General features: G+C 42.6%; 5 protein-coding genes across 15 annotated transcripts in view; all 5 read left to right on the top strand.

Moving 5' to 3' along the window:
* The window catches only part of LOC144524403 (protocadherin gamma-C5-like), a 190,213-nt gene that overhangs the window by 129,943 nt on the left and 41,973 nt on the right, over positions 1–18,297 (top strand). Inside the window, exon 1 of one of the 11 annotated variants that reach the window (XM_078260630.1) lies at positions 3,157–5,749. The exons of 8 other annotated variants lie outside the window; for them this stretch is intronic. In XM_078260630.1, coding sequence (XP_078116756.1) covers positions 3,368–5,749 — 2,382 coding nt within the window. In that variant the 5' untranslated portion in view covers positions 3,157–3,367. Of the gene's footprint in view, positions 1–3,156; positions 5,750–9,268; positions 11,864–18,297 lie in introns of those variants that run through there. 2 more of the 11 variants (XM_078260628.1, XM_078260635.1) reach the window with 2 other exon arrangements.
* On the top strand, positions 93–2,894 carry LOC144524841 (protocadherin beta-16-like). Its single transcript, XM_078261356.1, has one exon. The coding sequence runs from the start codon at positions 303–305 to the stop codon at positions 2,892–2,894; it is 2,592 nt and encodes an 863-aa protein (XP_078117482.1). The 5' UTR covers positions 93–302.
* Positions 6,350–8,926, top strand: LOC144524840 (protocadherin beta-16-like). Its single transcript, XM_078261355.1, has one exon. The coding sequence runs from the start codon at positions 6,410–6,412 to the stop codon at positions 8,924–8,926; it is 2,517 nt and encodes an 838-aa protein (XP_078117481.1). The 5' UTR covers positions 6,350–6,409.
* On the top strand, positions 12,488–14,971 carry LOC144524839 (protocadherin beta-16-like). Its single transcript, XM_078261354.1, has one exon. The coding sequence runs from the start codon at positions 12,506–12,508 to the stop codon at positions 14,969–14,971; it is 2,466 nt and encodes an 821-aa protein (XP_078117480.1). The 5' UTR covers positions 12,488–12,505.
* Positions 15,383–17,923, top strand: LOC144524838 (protocadherin beta-16-like). Its single transcript, XM_078261352.1, has one exon. It carries the CDS (start codon positions 15,524–15,526, stop codon positions 17,921–17,923), a length of 2,400 nt encoding a protein of 799 aa, XP_078117478.1. The 5' UTR covers positions 15,383–15,523.

Here is an 18,297-nt window from a genome sequence, read left to right as displayed (position 1 = left end):
AAAACTTTGCAGTAGTTGTCTTTTATATCACTTGTTGTAATTTGTATTTTCAACTCAAAGGGTCGCTGTTGGCAAGCACGTTGCTATTTAACTAGATGATATTTTTTTCTGTCTGTGTCCTGCCCCTTCGTGTACATACGGTGGATATCATCGGAGAAAGACAGAATATGCAGTCCGCGCTCATGAGGAGCCCTGTAAGGAATTATTGAACTGGATATCTTGTGTTCATTCGTATAGTTGAAGTGTGGACGTTTTCTGTTATCTACTTTCGCATTGACTGCATTGGGGATGCTTTTGTTTTAATGGTGCAGGAAACGACCTCAGAAAGAACAATGAAACGGCAAGTACTGTTGTTTCTCTCGGTGCTATGTCTTAGCGAAGTGCTCGGGCAGGTCAGCTATTCCATTCCCGAAGAAATGGCGAAAGGCTCTGTCGTTGGTAACATAGCGCATGATTTAGGTTTAGATCTTAAAAGGCTGAAATCAGGCAAAGCTCGTGTCTATACAGGAGGCAGCGTAGAATACATCGGGCTGAATAAAGAAAGGGGAGTCCTCCTTATCCAAGAGAGGATAGACAGAGAGGCTTTATGTGGAGAGACGACGCCTTGTGCTTTACATTTCCAGTTAATTCTGGAAAACCCAATGGAACTGTTTCGTGTAACAGTGGAGATCACCGACATAAACGATAATAGCCCCAGTTTTACTAATGCAGAAAAACGCTTTGAAATCAGCGAGTCCGCTGTGATAGGATCGAAATTTGTATTAGAGAAAGCTATTGATTCTGACATTGGGATGAATGGATTACAGCGATACTCACTTACTCCCACTGATAACTTCATATTAAAACTAGAAATCCAGGCTGACGGAAGTAAAAAGGTAGAGATGGTTCTACAGAAGCCTCTAGATCGAGAAAAGCAAGAACACATCTCACTGTTGTTAACTGGTGTAGACGGAGGGGAGCCGCAGATGTCAGGGACTATGCAGATATTTGTCAATGTATTAGATGTGAATGACAACGCACCTACATTCGCTAAACCGTTGTATAGAGCAAAAATATTAGAACATTCTCCCAAAGGCACCAGCGTAACGACTGTAAGTGCATCTGATAAAGACATCGGCTCTAACGGAGAAGTATCCTATCTGATATCCACCAGCAAACGACTTTTATCTGAACTGTTTAAGATTAATTCTAAAACTGGTGATATTATCCTAATAGGTGAAATAGATTATGAAAAGGCGAAAATGTATCAACTCGATATTGAAGTTGTAGACAGCGGGGGACTCTCTGATTCCACTAAAGTAATAGTTGATGTTATTGATATAAATGACAATAATCCTCACATAAACATTGTTTCTAAATCAGACTCCATATTAGAGGATTCACCTCCAAACACTGTTATAGCTATGTTAAGTGTGAATGATCCAGATTCAGAGACTAGTGGACAGGTAGAGTGTAATATAGACAGTAGCATTCCCTTCAAAATACAAACTACATTAAATGGATTTTATACTTTAGTTACAGAGGTCTCTTTAGACAGAGAGATTGCTTCTCAATACAATATAACTATTACCTGCTCTGATGAGGGAGTGCCCTCCCTCTCCAGCAGCGTCACTCTCACCTTACAGATCTCTGATGTGAATGATAACGCGCCTGTCTTTGAGAGGAGCTCATATGAGGCCTACATTGTAGAAAACAACACACCAGGCCTCTCTATATTCACAGTGAAAGCCAGAGACGCTGACTGGAATCAGAATGCCCGTGTTTCTTACATACTGCATGATTCCTCTGTTAACGGAGTGCCAGTCTCCTCATATGTGTCCGTTAGTGCTGATAGTGGAGTCATCCATGCAGTGCGCTCTTTTGACTATGAGCAAATCAAAGACTTCCAATTCCGCGTCAAAGCGCAGGATGGAGGCTCTCCTCCACTCAGTAGCAATGTGACTGTGAAAATACTGATCCAGGACCAGAACGACAACCCTCCTCAGGTTCTGTACCCAGTCCAGACTGGAGGCTCTCTGGTGGCTGAAATGGTGCCTCGTTCAGCAGATGTGGGCTATCTGGTCACTAAAGTGGTGGCTGTTGATGTGGACTCTGGACAGAATGCCTGGCTCTCCTATAAACTGCAGAAAGCCACAGACAGGGCGCTGTTTGAAGTGGGCTTACAGAATGGAGAAATAAGAACTATCCGCCAAGTAACTGATAAAGATGCTGTGAAACAACGACTGACTGTTATAGTGGAGGACAACGGGCAGCCCTCTCGTTCAGCTACAGTCATTGTTAACGTGGCGGTGGCGGACAGCTTTCCTGAAGTGCTGTCTGAGTTCACTGACTTTACACACGACAAGGAGTACAATGACAACCTGACTTTTTACTTAGTGTTGGCTTTGGCTGTAGTTTCCTTCCTCTTCATCACGTGTTTAGTGGTTATTATATCAGTGAAAATCTACAGATGGAGACAGTCTCGCATCCTGTATCACTCCAATCTCCCTGTGATTCCATATTATCCACCACGTTACTCAGACACTTTGGGGACAGGGACTCTCCAACACGTGTACAATTACGAGGTTTGCAGGACGACTGACTCCAGAAAGAGTGACTGTAAGTTCGGCAGAGCTGGTAGTCAAAACGTGCTGATAATGGACCCCAGTTCTACAGGGACGATGCAGCGGATACAGAGTGAAAAGAGCATCCTGGATGAACCAGACTCTCCTCTAGAGGTTAGTCACATGGGGCTAATTTCTATGTCAAGTGTTGTTGCACAGCATGAGACTGATGAGTTTCTTAGAATGCGTCAGTTAGGCAAAATTTCAGAACCTTGGAAAGCGACAATGAAACACATTTCACATTGTTTCTCTTTGTATTCTCCCTCTATCTACATGTTTCCCTGTCTGTAGTAGACTCGTCTTTCCAGTATTCTACTTCTTATTTCATTTGACTGAATCCCTATAGGAGAATTGAATTTAATTACATTTTTTATTTTTTTATTCTGGGAAGTTGGGCAGGCTATGTGTATTTTATATCGTATTTTGAATTTGCATGGCATTTTTGCCGTTTTTCTTATGTACTTGCACAATGTTAACTCATCGGGACGCTGTTGCCCAATATGTTGCAGTTGTGAATTGCTTTCTAACATATTCTCCTAGTCATCGTCCTGGCACATAACTGAGGCACAGTCACATACGTAGAAAGCACACTTCGGAGATCAGACCCTATCCACGGAAATCTTAAACTGGAATTCTATTTTTGGAATCTTGGGCATAAAAACATTTTCTCTTCAATTCATTATTTAAATAACGGAATCTCACTCTTAAAACGGAATTAAACACGGTAGCAGTGAGCAGTGGTGCGACGTATCTCGGACAGAACAATGAAACGGCAAGTACTGTTGTTAATCTTCATCTTCTGCCTCAGCTCTGTATTCGGGCACGTCAGCTACTCAATTCCGGAGGAAATGGCAATAGGCTCTTTGGTCGGTAACATAGCACAAGATTTAGGTTTAGATGTCAAACGTCTTAAATCAGGCAACGCTCGTATTTATACAGGAGACAGTGTTCAGTATATCGAGCTGAACAGAGAAAGAGGATCATTCCTTATTAAAAAGAAAATAGACCGCGAAGCACTCTGCAGACAGACAACGCCTTGCGCTTTGCATTTTCAAATTACCTTAGAGAACCCACTGGAATTATTTCCAGTTACTGTAGAAATTACCGATATGAATGACAATTCCCCGGTATTCCAAAAGGAAGAGAGAATGTTTGAAATAAGCGAGTCAGCAGTCATCGGCTCTAAATTCATGCTAGAGAAGGCGATTGACCATGATATCGGACTGAATGGTCTTCAGAGATACACTCTAAAGCCGAGTGACAATTTTGTGCTTAAACTCCATACTCAATCTGATGGAAGCAAAAAAGTAGAAATGATTTTACAAAAGCCGCTGGACCGAGAGAAACAAGAACATATTGCTTTAGTCTTGACAGCGGAGGATGGAGGAGAACCACAGATGACTGGAACAATGCAAATTCATGTTACCGTACTGGATGCAAACGACAATGCCCCTGTTTTTAGTAAACCAGTTTACAAAGCAAGCATTACAGAAAACTCCGTTATAGGAACCCTTGTAACTAAAGTCAGTGCTTCCGATGCAGACAAAGGCTCAAATGGAGAGGTGATCTACGTCATCGGGAATAGCATTGATACTGTTTCGAAGTTATTTTACATTAATGGTGAGGGAGATGTGATACTAGATGGCCCAATAGACTATGAACAAGAAAAAAATTATCACATCGATATAGAGGCAATTGATCAAGGCGGACTCTCGGATTCAAGTAAGATAATAATTGATGTAATTGACGTGAATGATAATAGCCCTATTGTAAATATGATATCAGCGTCAGGCTCAGTACCAGAGGATTCAGCACACAAAACAGTAATAGCTTTAATGAGTGTAAATGACCCTGATTCCGAAACCAATGGGAAAGTCAACTGTGTGATAAATGACAATATCCCATTTGAAATTAAATGTACATCAAATAATTTCTATAGTTTAGTGACTGACAGTGATTTAGACAGGGAGACAGCCTCTGAGTATAATATAACTGTGACCTGCTCTGATGAGGGAGAGCCCTCCCTCTCCAGCAGCGTCACTCTCACCTTACAGATCTCTGATGTGAATGATAACGCGCCTGTCTTTGAGAGGAGCTCATATGAGGCCTACATTGTAGAAAACAACACACCAGGCCTCTCTATATTCACAGTGAAAGCCAGAGACGCTGACTGGAACCAGAATGCCCGTGTTTCTTACATACTGGAGGACTCCTTTGTTAACGGAGTGCCAGTCTCCTCATATGTGTCCGTTAGTGCTGATAGTGGAGTCATCCATGTAGGGCGCTCTGTTGACTACGAGCAGATCAAAGACTTCCACTTCCGCGTCAAAGCGCAGGATGGAGGCTCTCCTCCACTCAGTAGCAATGTGACTGTGAAAATACTGATCCAGGACCAGAACGACAACCCTCCTCAGGTTCTGTACCCAGTCCAGACTGGAGGATCTCTGGTGGCTGAAATGGTTCCTCGTTCAGCAGATGTGGGCTATCTGGTCACTAAAGTGGTGGCTGTTGATGTGGACTCTGGACAGAATGCCTGGCTCTCCTATAAACTGCAGAAAGCCACAGACAGGGCGCTGTTTGAAGTGGGCTTACAGAATGGAGAAATAAGAACTATCCGCCAAGTCACTGATAAAGATGCTGTGAAACAAAGACTGACTGTTATAGTGGAGGACAACGGGCAGCCCTCTCGTTCAGCTACAGTCATTGTTAACGTGGCGGTGGCGGACAGCTTCCCTGAAGTGCTGTCTGAGTTCACTGACTTTACACACGACAAGGAGTACAATGATAACCTGACTTTTTACTTAGTGTTGGCTTTGGCTGTAGTTTCCTTCCTCTTCATCACGTGTTTAGTGGTTATTATATCAGTGAAAATCTACAGGTGGAGACAGTCTCGCATCCTGTATCACTCCAATCTCCCTGTGATTCCATATTATCCACCACGTTACTCAGACACGTTGGGGACAGGGACTCTCCAACACGTGTATAATTACGAGGTGTGCAGGACGACTGACTCCAGAAAGAGTGACTGTACGTTCGGCAGAGCTGGTAGTCAGAACGTGCTGATAATGGACCCCAGTTCTACAGGGACGATGCAGCGGATACAGAGTGAAAAGAACATCCTGGATGAACCAGACTCTCCTCTAGAGGTTAGACTGCCATGCTTACATTAAACACTTAAAAGTTTGAAATTATGACGTTATTGTCTATCTATTACGTGCCTTCTACCTTTTGCTGTTCCCTCATATATAACCTGGTTTACTTGTTATGTGGCACACGCGGTAAAAGTTCTTTTTGCTTTTCGTAGTTTAATGTTTTCTTTTTTGGACTTTCAACCAATAAGGACATTTTCATCTATTCACTAAACTAGTAGATGATACGGTTACTAATTGTTTTACTTTCGACATATATTTGGGTAAATCTGTCTTTAAACACTCATTTCCTAGACCTAAACCAACATCTTACTGAGACTAGCCAAATACATTTTACTACTACTGCTTATCATTTTATTAATCATAATCATGACGTTTTGGTTTGTTTTTCCATACTAACAAGCATCTCTCATCACCCTTACCAAGTCTGCTGTTTGGTATATTGAACAGAAAGGGCCGCTATTGGCCAGAGTGTGGCAGTCTTCGACAGGGCTGGCAAGTCTAACCTCCCCCTTAGACTGTGACATTGTAGACAATAAAACATGCTCTAACCGCCTGTCCTCGTTTAAATGGAAAAACTGCTCACGCACACGGAAAGCTGTTAGTTTTAGTAGATCAATTTCTTGAGATACGATCGGAAATTGAAACAGTATTTTTATGGATTACAGTTTTTTAAAAACGACACTGGAATACAACGACAAAACAATGATACGGCAAGTACTGTTGTTCATCTTGGTTCTCTCTCTCACCTCGGTGTTCGGGCAAGTCAGCTACTCCATTCCCGAGGAAATGGAGAAAGGGTCATTAGTCTGTAATGTAGCTCAGGATTTGGGTTTGGATTTGAAAAGGCTCAAATCGGGTAAAGCTCGTATTCATTCGGGAGACAGTGCGGAATATATCGATCTTAACAGAGACAGCGGTGTCCTCCTTATCAAAGAGAGAATAGACAGAGAAACGCTGTGTGGAGAAACGACGCCCTGTGCTTTACATTTACAGATGATTTTGGAAAATCCGATGGAACTGTTTCGCATAACAATAGAAATCACAGACCTAAACGATAATCCCCCTAGTTTTGCATCGAGCGAAAAACGTTTTGAAATCAGCGAGTCTGCCGTTATTGGGTCTAAATTTGTACTGGAGAGAGCCATCGATGCTGACATTGGTGTTAATGATCTACAAGGCTATTCGCTTAATCCAACAAACAACTTTGAATTGAAATTAGAAAATCAAGCGGATGGAAGCAAAAAGGTAGAAATGGTTCTACAGAAGCCTCTAGATCGAGAATACCAGGATCACATATCCTTATTATTAACTGCTCTAGATGGCGGACAGCCGCGTATGTCAGGTACAATGCAGATAACTGTGAACGTGTTGGATGTAAATGACAATGCACCGGTTTTCACTAAGTCAGTATACAAGTCAACATTAACCGAGAATTCCCCGAGGGGAACCAATGTTATAACAGTCAGTGCATCTGACAAAGATGGAGGCTCTAATGGAGAAATAACCTACGCTATTTCAAATAGCAAGCGTCGATTATCCGAGCAATTTCAGATCGATAGAAAAACAGGGGAGGTTATCTTGATTGGTGAAATAGATTATGAAAAAACGAAGCTTTTCCAAATTGATATCGAGGCTATAGACAACGGAGGACTCTCTGATTCCAGTAAGATACTAATTGATATCACTGATGTCAATGACAACTGTCCTCAGTTGAAAATACTCTCTAAATCAGACACCATTTTAGAAGACTCTCCTGAGAATACTGTAATTGCTATGCTAAGAGTAAATGACCCTGACTTTGAGAGGAATGGAGAGTTGAAGTGTAATATTAATGATGGCATTCCATTTAAAATACAAAACACAATGAATGGATTTTATAGTTTACTTACGGAGGTAGCTTTGGATAGAGAGTTCGCCTCCCAATACAACATAACTGTGACCTGCTCTGATGAGGGAGTGCCCTCCCTCTCCAGCAGCGTCATTCTCACCTTACAGATCTCTGATGTGAATGATAACGCGCCTGTCTTTGAGAGGAGCTCATATGAGGCCTACATTGTAGAAAACAACACACCAGGTCTCTCTATATTCACAGTGAAAGCCAGAGACGCTGACTGGAATCAGAATGCCCGTGTTTCTTACATACTGGAGGACTCCTCTGTTAACGGAGTGCCAGTCTCCTCATATGTGTCCGTTAGTGCTGATAGTGGAGTCATCCATGCAGTGCGCTCTTTTGACTACGAGCAGATCAAAGACTTCCAATTCCGCGTCAAAGCGCAGGATGGAGGCTCTCCTCCACTCAGTAGCAATGTGACTGTGAAAATACTGATCCAGGACCAGAACGACAACCCTCCTCAGGTTCTGTACCCAGTCCAGACTGGTGGCTCTCTGGTGGCTGAAATGGTGCCTCGTTCAGCAGATGTGGGCTATCTGGTCACTAAAGTGGTGGCTGTTGATGTGGACTCTGGACAGAATGCCTGGCTCTCCTATAAACTGCAGAAAGCCACAGACAGGGCGCTGTTTGAAGTGGGCTTACAGAATGGAGAAATAAGAACTATCCGCCAAGTCACTGATAAAGATGCTGTGAAACAAAGACTGACTGTTATAGTGGAGGACAACGGGCAGCCCTCTCGTTCAGCTACAGTCATTGTTAACGTGGCGGTGGCGGACAGCTTCCCTGAAGTGCTGTCTGAGTTCACTGACTTTACACACGACAAGGAGTACAATGACAACCTGACATTTTACTTAGTGTTGGCTTTGGCTGTAGTTTCCTTCCTCTTCATCACGTGTTTAGTGGTTATTATTTCAGTGAAAGTCTACAGATGGAGACAGTCTCGCATCCTGTATCACTCCAATCTCCCTGTGATTCCATATTATCCACCACGTTACTCAGACACTTTGGGGACAGGGACTCTCCAACACGTGTACAATTACGAGGTGTGCAGGACGACTGACTCCAGAAAGAGTGACTGTAAGTTCGGCAGAGCTGGTAGTCAGAACGTGCTGATAATGGACCCCAGTTCTACAGGGACGATGCAGCGGATACAGAGTGAAAAGAGCATCCTGGATGAACCAGACTCTCCTCTAGAGGTTAGAAAGGTTTTACATCACACGTCTTCCCTTATTACTTATCACTACCAGACGCTTTATTTAAGTGCACCAGCATTTTGGTGAATTCGTTTGGTCTTTTTTTTTCAGCACCATGGAGAGCAACATGGATCATTTATACGTGTGGAATTTAGTGTGACAGAAAATAGTCAATGTTCTCCCCCAAACATTGTATGCTTTTGAGACTTTTGAATATTTTTAAACGTTTAGATTGTATTATAATGTAGACATTTCATTAACTATGACGATTATATACTATTCCAATTTAATTCCAACCTTTGTACGTTATTGTCTAACCTTTTCTAGCTCTCCCCTGTCACAACACATTTTCTGCAGTTTTGCTTTCTGAACTGAATGGGCCGCTGTTGCCTAGTCTGTTGCAGTCATAGTATGTTTACAGCAGTACCGCCTCTTCATTTCGATGTATTAGAGAGAATGGGCACTCGCAGATCGCATTGTCTTCGGTAGAGGAGCCGATGTACACAACGAGGCACAACTATCATTCATTCGCTTGGAATTTGAGGATTGTTTTGCTTTAAATTTTATTTGAATGCTTGTCCATCTTTCTGACGGATTTTACAAGACTGCTGTTTCTGTTTGCCGAGATAATTTCAAACAATGAGACGGCAAGTACTGGTGTTCATTTTGATCTTCTCTCTTAGTTCAGTCTTCGGCCAAGTCAGTTACTCTATTCCGGAGGAAATGGCGAAAGGCTCTTTGGTTGGTAATATAGCTCAGGATTTAGGTTTAGACGTTAAACGGCTGAGGTTGGGTAACGCTCGTGTTTATTCTGGTGATAGCAGAGAATACATCGAGCTGAACAGCGAAAGAGGAGTCCTCCTTATTAAAGAGAGAATAGACAGAGAGGCGTTGTGCGGTGATACGACTCCGTGTGCTGTGCATTTTCAGATTGTGTTAGAGAGTCCCATGGAATTTTACAGCGTAACGGTTGAAATTACAGATATTAACGACAATGCACCAACCTTTGAAAAAAGCGAAATTAAATTTATAATTAGCGAGTCTGCAGTTGTTGGGGCCAAATTTGATTTAGAAAGAGCAGTTGATTTGGATGTAGGTATAAACAGTCTCCAAAGTTACGTACTTAAGCCAAGTGATCATTTTTTACTTAAACTGCACAACCAAGCCGATGGGACAAAGAATGTTGAGATGGTCTTACAAAAACCTCTGGACAGAGAGAAAAATGAGTTCATTTCTTTAGCGTTGACGGCTTTAGATGGAGGAGAGCCACAGATGTCAGGAACAATGCAGATTCTCATTACAGTGTTAGATGCCAATGACAATGCACCTGTTTTTACACAGCCGATATACAAAGGCACTGTCGCTGAAAATGCTGCAAAAGGCACGATCGTGACCACTGTCAGTGCGTCGGATGCTGATCACGGATTAAATGGTAAAATAACATATTCAATCACAAACACGTTAGATGACGTCAGACATATGTTTGATATAAATGACGACAGTGGTGAGGTTAGGTTAACTGGACATTTGGATTATGAAAAGAAACGAACTTTTCAGATAAATGTACGCGCAAGAGATAACGGGGGGCTAACGGATTCTTGTAAAGTTATTGTCGATGTCGTTGATATAAATGACAATGAACCAACGATTAAAATAATGTCTAAATCAGCAATTATATCAGAGAGTGCAAATCCTAACACAGTCGTTACAATGATTAACATCCAAGACCCAGACTCAGGTGAAAATGGTAAAGTTCAGTGTTTTATAAATGACAATATTCCTTTCGTTTTGAAATCGACATCAAATAATTTCTATAGTTTAGTGACAGACAGTGAATTAGACAGAGAGAGAGCCTCTGAGTATAACATAACTGTGACCTGCTCTGATGAGGGAGAGCCCTCCCTCTCCAGCAGCGTCACTCTCACCTTACAGATCTCTGATGTGAATGATAACGCGCCTGTCTTTGAGAGGAGCTCATATGAGGCCTACATTGTAGAAAACAACACACCAGGTCTCTCTATATTCACGGTGAAAGCCAGAGACGCTGACTGGAACCAGAATGCCCGTGTTTCTTACATACTGGAGGACTCCTCTTTTAACGGAGTGCCAGTCTCCTCATATGTGTCCGTTAGTGCTGATAGTGGAGTCATCCATGCAGTGCGCTCTTTTGACTACGAGCAGATCAAAGACTTCCACTTCCGCGTCAAAGCGCAGGATGGAGGCTCTCCTCCACTCAGTAGCAATGTGACTGTGAAAATACTGATCCAGGACCAGAACGACAACCCTCCTCAGGTTCTGTACCCAGTCCAGACTGGAGGATCTCTGGTGGCTGAAATGGTGCCTCGTTCAGCAGATGTGGACTATCTGGTCACTAAAGTGGTGGCTGTTGATGTGGACTCTGGACAGAATGCCTGGCTCTCCTATAAACTGCAGAAAGTCACAGACAGGGCGCTGTTTGAAGTGGGCTTACAGAATGGAGAAATAAGAACTATTCGCCAAGTCACTGATAAAGATGCTGTGAAACAAAGACTGACTGTTATAGTGGAGGACAACGGGCAGCCCTCTCGTTCAGCTACAGTCATTGTTAACGTGGCGGTGGCGGACAGCTTCCCTGAAGTGCTGTCTGAGTTCACTGACTTTACACACGACAAGGAGTACAATGACAACCTGACTTTTTACTTAGTGTTGGCTTTGGCTGTAGTTTCCTTCCTTTTCATCACGTGTTTAGTTGTTATTATATCAGTGAAAATCTACAGATGGAGACAGTCTCGCATCCTGTATCACTCCAATCTCCCTGTGATTCCATATTATCCACCACGTTACTCAGACACTTTGGGGACAGGGACTCTCCAACACGTGTACAATTACGAGGTGTGCAGGACGACTGACTCCAGAAAGAGTGACTGTAAGTTCGGCAGAGCTGGTAGTCAGAACGTGCTGATAATGGACCCCAGTTCTACAGGGACTATGCAGCGGATACAGAATGAAAAGAGCATCCTGGATGATCCAGACTCTCCTCTAGAGGTTAGAATGTTACAATTCTGATAACTTTACTTACTTTAATTCACTTTTACTTTTCAGTGATTTCGTTTACAGGACATAATGTTTCAGTACCGTGGACAGCAAAAATACGGTATGTCTTGTTTTTCTCTCGCTTTGCATTCATCCTTTACCTAAAAGTTTTTTCTTCTTTGTTCACACTGAAGATGATATCCTTTATATTGAGCCAATCATTGTTGTTATTCATTCGGGATAAATACTGTATTGTTTAGCATCAATTTGTCAATAAAACCGTAGAAATAGTATTTGCTGAGTGCCGGTTTATACAGCAGCCATAGAGGTAACAGGCAACATGTTTTTCTTGAACTCGTGTATTTTCGTCTTGTGAACTCAGTGGGCCGCTGTTGACCAGCGTCTTAGCGTTTAAATTTATATTTATATAGTAGGACATCCCCTGTCCTCTCACAAGCGAGAAGGACTCGGAAGCATAACGTACAGTCGACGGTAGATGAACCACCATGCACGGAATATCAAGTTGGAATAATATCATCTTCAATCGTTGATCAAACAGATCCTTCTGGATTATTTTATTTTTATTTGCGGTAGCTGAATGCGAAAGAGAGGAGAACACGTTAGTTTGATTCGACGGATGAGCCTGTTAGAACAATGAGCCGGCAAGTACTGTTGTTTTTCTCGGTCCTGTGTCTCAGTTCAGTGCTCGGCCAGGTCAGCTACTCCATTCCCGAGGAAATGGCCAAAGGCTCCTTGGTCGGTAACATAGCTCAGGATCTAGGTTTAGATGTTAAACGACTACAAGCGCGTAAAGCTCGCATCCACACAGGAGACAGTGCAGAATACATCCAGCTTAACAAGGAAAAAGGGCTCCTCATTATCAAGGAGAGAATAGACCGCGAAGCTCTCTGTGGTCAGACAACGCCTTGCGCTTTGCATTTCCAAATTGCCTTAGAAAACCCAATAGAAATATTCCCGATTACTGTCGAAATCACAGATATTAATGACAATGCTCCCGTATTCGAAAAGGAGGAGAGAAGGTTTGAAATAAGCGAGTCAGCGGTCATCGGCTCTAAGTTCATGCTAGAGAGAGCAATAGATCCCGATATAGCACGTAATGGTCTTCAGAGCTATACACTGAAGCCCAGTGATCATTTTATGCTTAAATTGCATAGTCAGTCTGATGGCGGTAAAAAGGTCGAAATGATTTTACAGAAACCTCTGGATAGAGAGAAACAGGAGTTTGCATCATTACTGTTAACGGCTATAGATGGAGGAGAACCGCAGAGGTCTGGGACTATGCAGATTCATATTACTGTATTAGACGTTAATGATAACGCTCCTGTTTTTACACAAAACATTTACAAAGCAAATGTAAAAGAAAACTCCATCAGGGGAACACTCATTACAAAACTGAGTGCCTCCGATGTAGACAAAGGCTCCAATGGAGAGGTTAGCTACGTTATTGGAAATAGCATGAGCAGCATTTCCAAATTATTCCTCGTTACTGAAGACGGCCATCTTATATTAAATGGGCCTATTGATTATGAAAAAGCCAAAAAGTATGAGATTGATATAGAGGCAGTTGACCGAGGTGGTTTATCTGATTCAAGCAAAGTGGTTATTGATGTAGGTGACATTAATGACAATAGTCCCATTATTAATATGATTTCATCATCAAATTCAATAGGAGAAGATTCTCGTCCCAACACTGTGGTAGCTGCAATGAGTGTAAATGATCCTGATTCTGAAGAAAACGGCAAGGTCCGATGTGTAATTGATAAAAATATACCATTTATAATTACATCTACATCCACTAATTTCTACAGCATCGTGACATACAGTGAATTAGACAGAGAGAGCTCTTCTGAGTATAATATAACTTTGGCCTGCTCTGATGAGGGAGATCCCTCCCTCTCCAGCAGCGTCACTCTCACCTTACAGATCTCTGATGTGAATGATAACGCGCCTTTCTTTGAGAGGAGCTCATATGAGGCCTACATTGTAGAAAACAACACACCAGGTCTCTCTATATTCACAGTGAAAGCCAGAGACGCTGACTGGAACCAGAATGCCCGTGTTTCTTACATACTGGAGGACTCCTCTGTTAACGGAGTGCTAGTCTCCTCATATGTGTCCGTTAGTGCTGATAGTGGAGTCATCCATGCAGTGCGCTCTTTTGACTACGAGCAGATCAAAGACTTCCACTTTCGCGTCAAAGCGCAGGATGGAGGCTCTCCTCCACTCAGTAGCAATGTGACTGTGAAAATACTGATCCAGGACCAGAACGACAACCCTCCTCAGGTTCTGTACCCAGTCCAGACTGGTGGCTCTCTGGTGGCTGAAATGGTGCCTCGTTCAGCAGATGTGGGCTATCTGGTCACTAAAGTGGTGGCTGTTGATGTGGACTCTGGACAGAATGCCTGGCTCTCCTATAAACTGCAGAAAGCCACAGACAGGGCGCTGTTTGAAGTGGGCTTACAGAATGGAGAAATAAGAACTATCCGCCAAGTCACTGATAAAGATGCTGTGAAACAAAGACTGACTGTTATAGTGGAGGACAACGGGCAGCCCTCTCGTTCAGCTACAGTCATTGATAACGTGGCGGTGGCGGACAGCTTCCCTGAAGTGCTGTCTGAGTTCACTGACTTTACACACGACAAGGAGTACAATGACAACCTGACTTTTTACTTAGTGTTGGCTTTGGCTGTAGTTTCCTTCCTCTTCATCACGTGTTTAGTGGTTATTATATCAGTGAAAATCTACAGATGGAGACAGTCTCGCATCCTGTATCACTCCAATCTCCCTGTGATTCCCTATTATCCACCACGTTACTCAGACACCTTGGGGACAGGGACTCTCCAACACGTGTATAATTACGAGGTGTGCAGGACGACTGACTCCAGAAAGAGTGACTGTAAGTTCGGCAGAGCTGGTAGTCAGAACGTGCTGATAATGGACCCCAGTTCTACAGGGACGATGCAGCGGATACAGAGTGAAAAGAGCATCCTGGATGAACCAGACTCTCCTCTAGAGGTTAGAAAGGTTTTACATCACACGTCTTCTCTTATTACTTATCACTACCAGACGCTTTATTTAAGTGCACCAGCATTTTGGTGAATTCGTTTGGTCTTTTTTTTTCAGCACCATGGAGAGCAACATGGATCATTTATACGTGTGGAATTTAGTGTGACAGAAAATAATCAATGTTCTCCCCCAAACATTGCATGTTTTTGAGACTTTTGAATATTTTTAAACCTTTAGATTGTATTATAATGTAGACACTTTATTAATTATGACGATGATATACTATTCCAATTTAATTCCAACCTTTGTACGTTATTGTCTAACCTTTTCTAGCTCTCCCCTGTCGCAATACATTTTCTGCAGTTTTGCTTTCTGAACTGAATGGGCCGCTGTTGCCTAGTCTGTTGCAGTCGTAGTATATTTACAGCAGTACCGCCTCTTCATTTCGATGTATTAGAGAGAATGGGCACTCGCAGATCGCATTGTCTTCGGTAGAGGAGCCGATATACACAACGAGGCACAACTATCATTCATTCGCTTGGAATTTGAGGATTGTTTTGCTTTAAATTTTACTTGAATGCTTGTCCATCTTTCTGACGGATTTGACAAGGCTGCTGTTTCTGTTTGCTGAGATAATTTCAAACAATGAGACGGCAAGTACTGGTGTTCATTTTGATCCTCTCTCTTAGTTCAGTCTTCGGCCAAGTCAGTTACTCTATTCCGGAGGAAATGGCGAAAGGCTCTTTGGTTGGTAATATAGCTCAGGATTTAGGTTTAGACGTTAAACGGCTGAGGTTGGGTAACGCTCGTGTTTATTCTGGTGATAGCAGAGAATACATCGAGCTGAACAGCGAAAGAGGAGTCCTCCTTATTAAAGAGAGAATAGACAGAGAGGCGTTGTGCGGTGATACGACTCCGTGTGCTGTGCATTTTCAGATTGTGTTAGAGAGTCCCATGGAATTTTACAGCGTAACGGTTGAAATTACAGATATTAACGACAATGCACCGTCTTTCGAAAAGAGCGATATTCAATTCAGAATTAGCGAGTCTGCAGTTGTTGGGGCCAAATTTGTTTTAGAAAGAGCAGTTGATTTGGATGTAGGTATAAACAGTCTCCAAAGTTACGTACTTAAGCCAAGTGATCATTTTTTACTTAAACTGCACAACCAAGCCGATGGGACAAAGAATGTTGAGATGGTCTTACAAAAACCTCTGGACAGAGAGAAAAATGAGTTCATTTCTTTAGCGTTGACGGCTTTAGATGGAGGAGAGCCACAGATGTCAGGAACAATGCAGATTCTCATTACAGTGTTAGATGTCAATGACAATGCACCTGTTTTTACACAGCCGATATACAAAGGCACTGTCGCTGAAAATGCTGCAAAAGGCACGATCGTGACCACTGTCAGTGCGTCGGATGCTGATCACGGATTAAATGGTAAAATAACATATTCAATCACAAACACGTTAGATGACGTCAGACATATGTTTGATGTAAATGACGACAGTGGTGAGGTTAGGTTAACTGGACATTTGGATTATGAAAAGAAACGAACTTTTCAGATAAATGTACGCGCAATGGATAACGGGGGGCTAACGGATTCTTGTAAAGTTATTGTCGATGTCGTTGATATAAATGACAATGAACCAACGATTAAAATAATGTCTAAATCAGCTATCATATCAGAGAGTGCAAATCCTAACACAGTCGTTACAATGATTAACATCCAAGACCCAGACTCAGGTGAAAATGGTAAAGTTCAGTGTTTTATAAATGACAATATTCCTTTCGTTTTGAAATCGACATCAAATAATTTCTATAGTTTAGTGACAGACAGTGAATTAGACAGAGAGAGAGCCTCTGAGTATAATATAACTGTGACCTGCTCTGATGAGGGAGAGCCCTCCCTCTCCAGCAGCGTCACTCTCACCTTACAGATCTCTGATGTGAATGATAACGCGCCTGTCTTTGAGAGGAGCTCATATGAGGCCTACATTGTAGAAAACAACACACCAGGTCTCTCTATATTCACGGTGAAAGCCAGAGACGCTGACTGGAACCAGAATGCCCGTGTTTCTTACATACTGGAGGACTCCTCTGTTAACGGAGTGCCAGTCTCCTCATATGTGTCCGTTAGTGCTGATAGTGGAGTCATCCATGCAGGGCGCTCTTTTGACTACGAGCAGATCAAAGACTTCCACTTCCGCGTCAAAGCGCAGGATGGAGGCTCTCCTCCACTCAGTAGCAATGTGACTGTGAAAATACTGATCCAGGACCAGAACGACAACCCTCCTCAGGTTCTGTACCCAGTCCAGACTGGAGGATCTCTGGTGGCTGAAATGGTTCCTCGTTCAGCAGATGTGGGCTATCTGGTCACTAAAGTGGTGGCTGTTGATGTGGACTCTGGACAGAATGCCTGGCTCTCCTATAAACTGCAGAAAGCCACAGACAGGGCGCTGTTTGAAGTGGGCTTACAGAATGGAGAAATAAGAACTATCCGCCAAGTAACTGATAAAGATGCTGTGAAACAAAGACTGACTGTTATAGTGGAGGACAACGGGCAGCCCTCTCGTTCAGCTACAGTCATTGTTAATGTGGCGGTGGCGGACAGCTTCCCTGAAGTGCTGTCTGAGTTCACTGAATTTACACACGACAAGGAGTACAATGACAACCTGACTTTTTACTTAGTGTTGGCTTTGGCTGTAGTTTCCTTCCTCTTCATCACGTGTTTAGTGGTTATTATATCAGTGAAAATCTACAGATGGAGACATTCTCGCATCCTGTATCACTCCAATCTCCCTGTGATTCCATATTATCCACCACGTTACTCAGACACTTTGGGGACAGGGACTCTCCAACACGTGTACAATTACGAGGTGTGCAGGACGACTGACTCCAGAAAGAGTGACTGTAAGTTCGGCAGAGCTGGTATTCAGAACGTGCTGATAATGGACCCCAGTTCTACAGGGACGATGCAGCGGATACAGAGTGAAAAGAGCATCCTGGATGAACCAGACTCACCTCTAGAGGTTAGAATATGCTAGCTATCAATTCCTTCGTTGAAGTCACGCCTGAAACCATTTCCTTTTATTTTCAGAACCTTGGAGAACGACCTGATTACGTATGCTTTTTAAAATCAAGTATGTTTTAAGTTTATAATTTCTCGTGTCTCGTTAAATTGCTAATATATTTTCACACAATCTATTTTTTCATACATTTGCATCTCATGTTTCTCCTTTAGGCGACATTTTATTTATCAAGTAGCCCACTTACAGAAGACAGGTTTTTTTTTTTTTTGCTGTTTTTGATTATTTACCAGCGCATATTAGTTGTATTTGCACATTTCTCATGCAATTTACTTCATGAACTCAGAGTGCCGCTGTTGGCCAGTCTGTATTAGATTCACCGCAGACTCATT

Source organism: Sander vitreus, chromosome 10 (assembly GCF_031162955.1).
Source record: "Sander vitreus isolate 19-12246 chromosome 10, sanVit1, whole genome shotgun sequence".
In the NCBI taxonomy this organism is placed as follows: Eukaryota; Metazoa; Chordata; class Actinopteri; order Perciformes; family Percidae; genus Sander; species Sander vitreus.
Note: the sequence above shows the minus strand (reverse complement) of the source record. Positions and strands in the feature narration are given on the sequence as shown.

Coding starts and splice junctions, on each gene's coding strand:
- LOC144524840 (XM_078261355.1), top strand. CDS start 6,410: ATGGATTACAGTTTTTTAAAAACGACACTGGAATACAACGACAAAACA.
- LOC144524839 (XM_078261354.1), top strand. CDS start 12,506: ATGAGCCGGCAAGTACTGTTGTTTTTCTCGGTCCTGTGTCTCAGTTCA.
- LOC144524841 (XM_078261356.1), top strand. CDS start 303: ATGGTGCAGGAAACGACCTCAGAAAGAACAATGAAACGGCAAGTACTG.
- LOC144524838 (XM_078261352.1), top strand. CDS start 15,524: ATGAGACGGCAAGTACTGGTGTTCATTTTGATCCTCTCTCTTAGTTCA.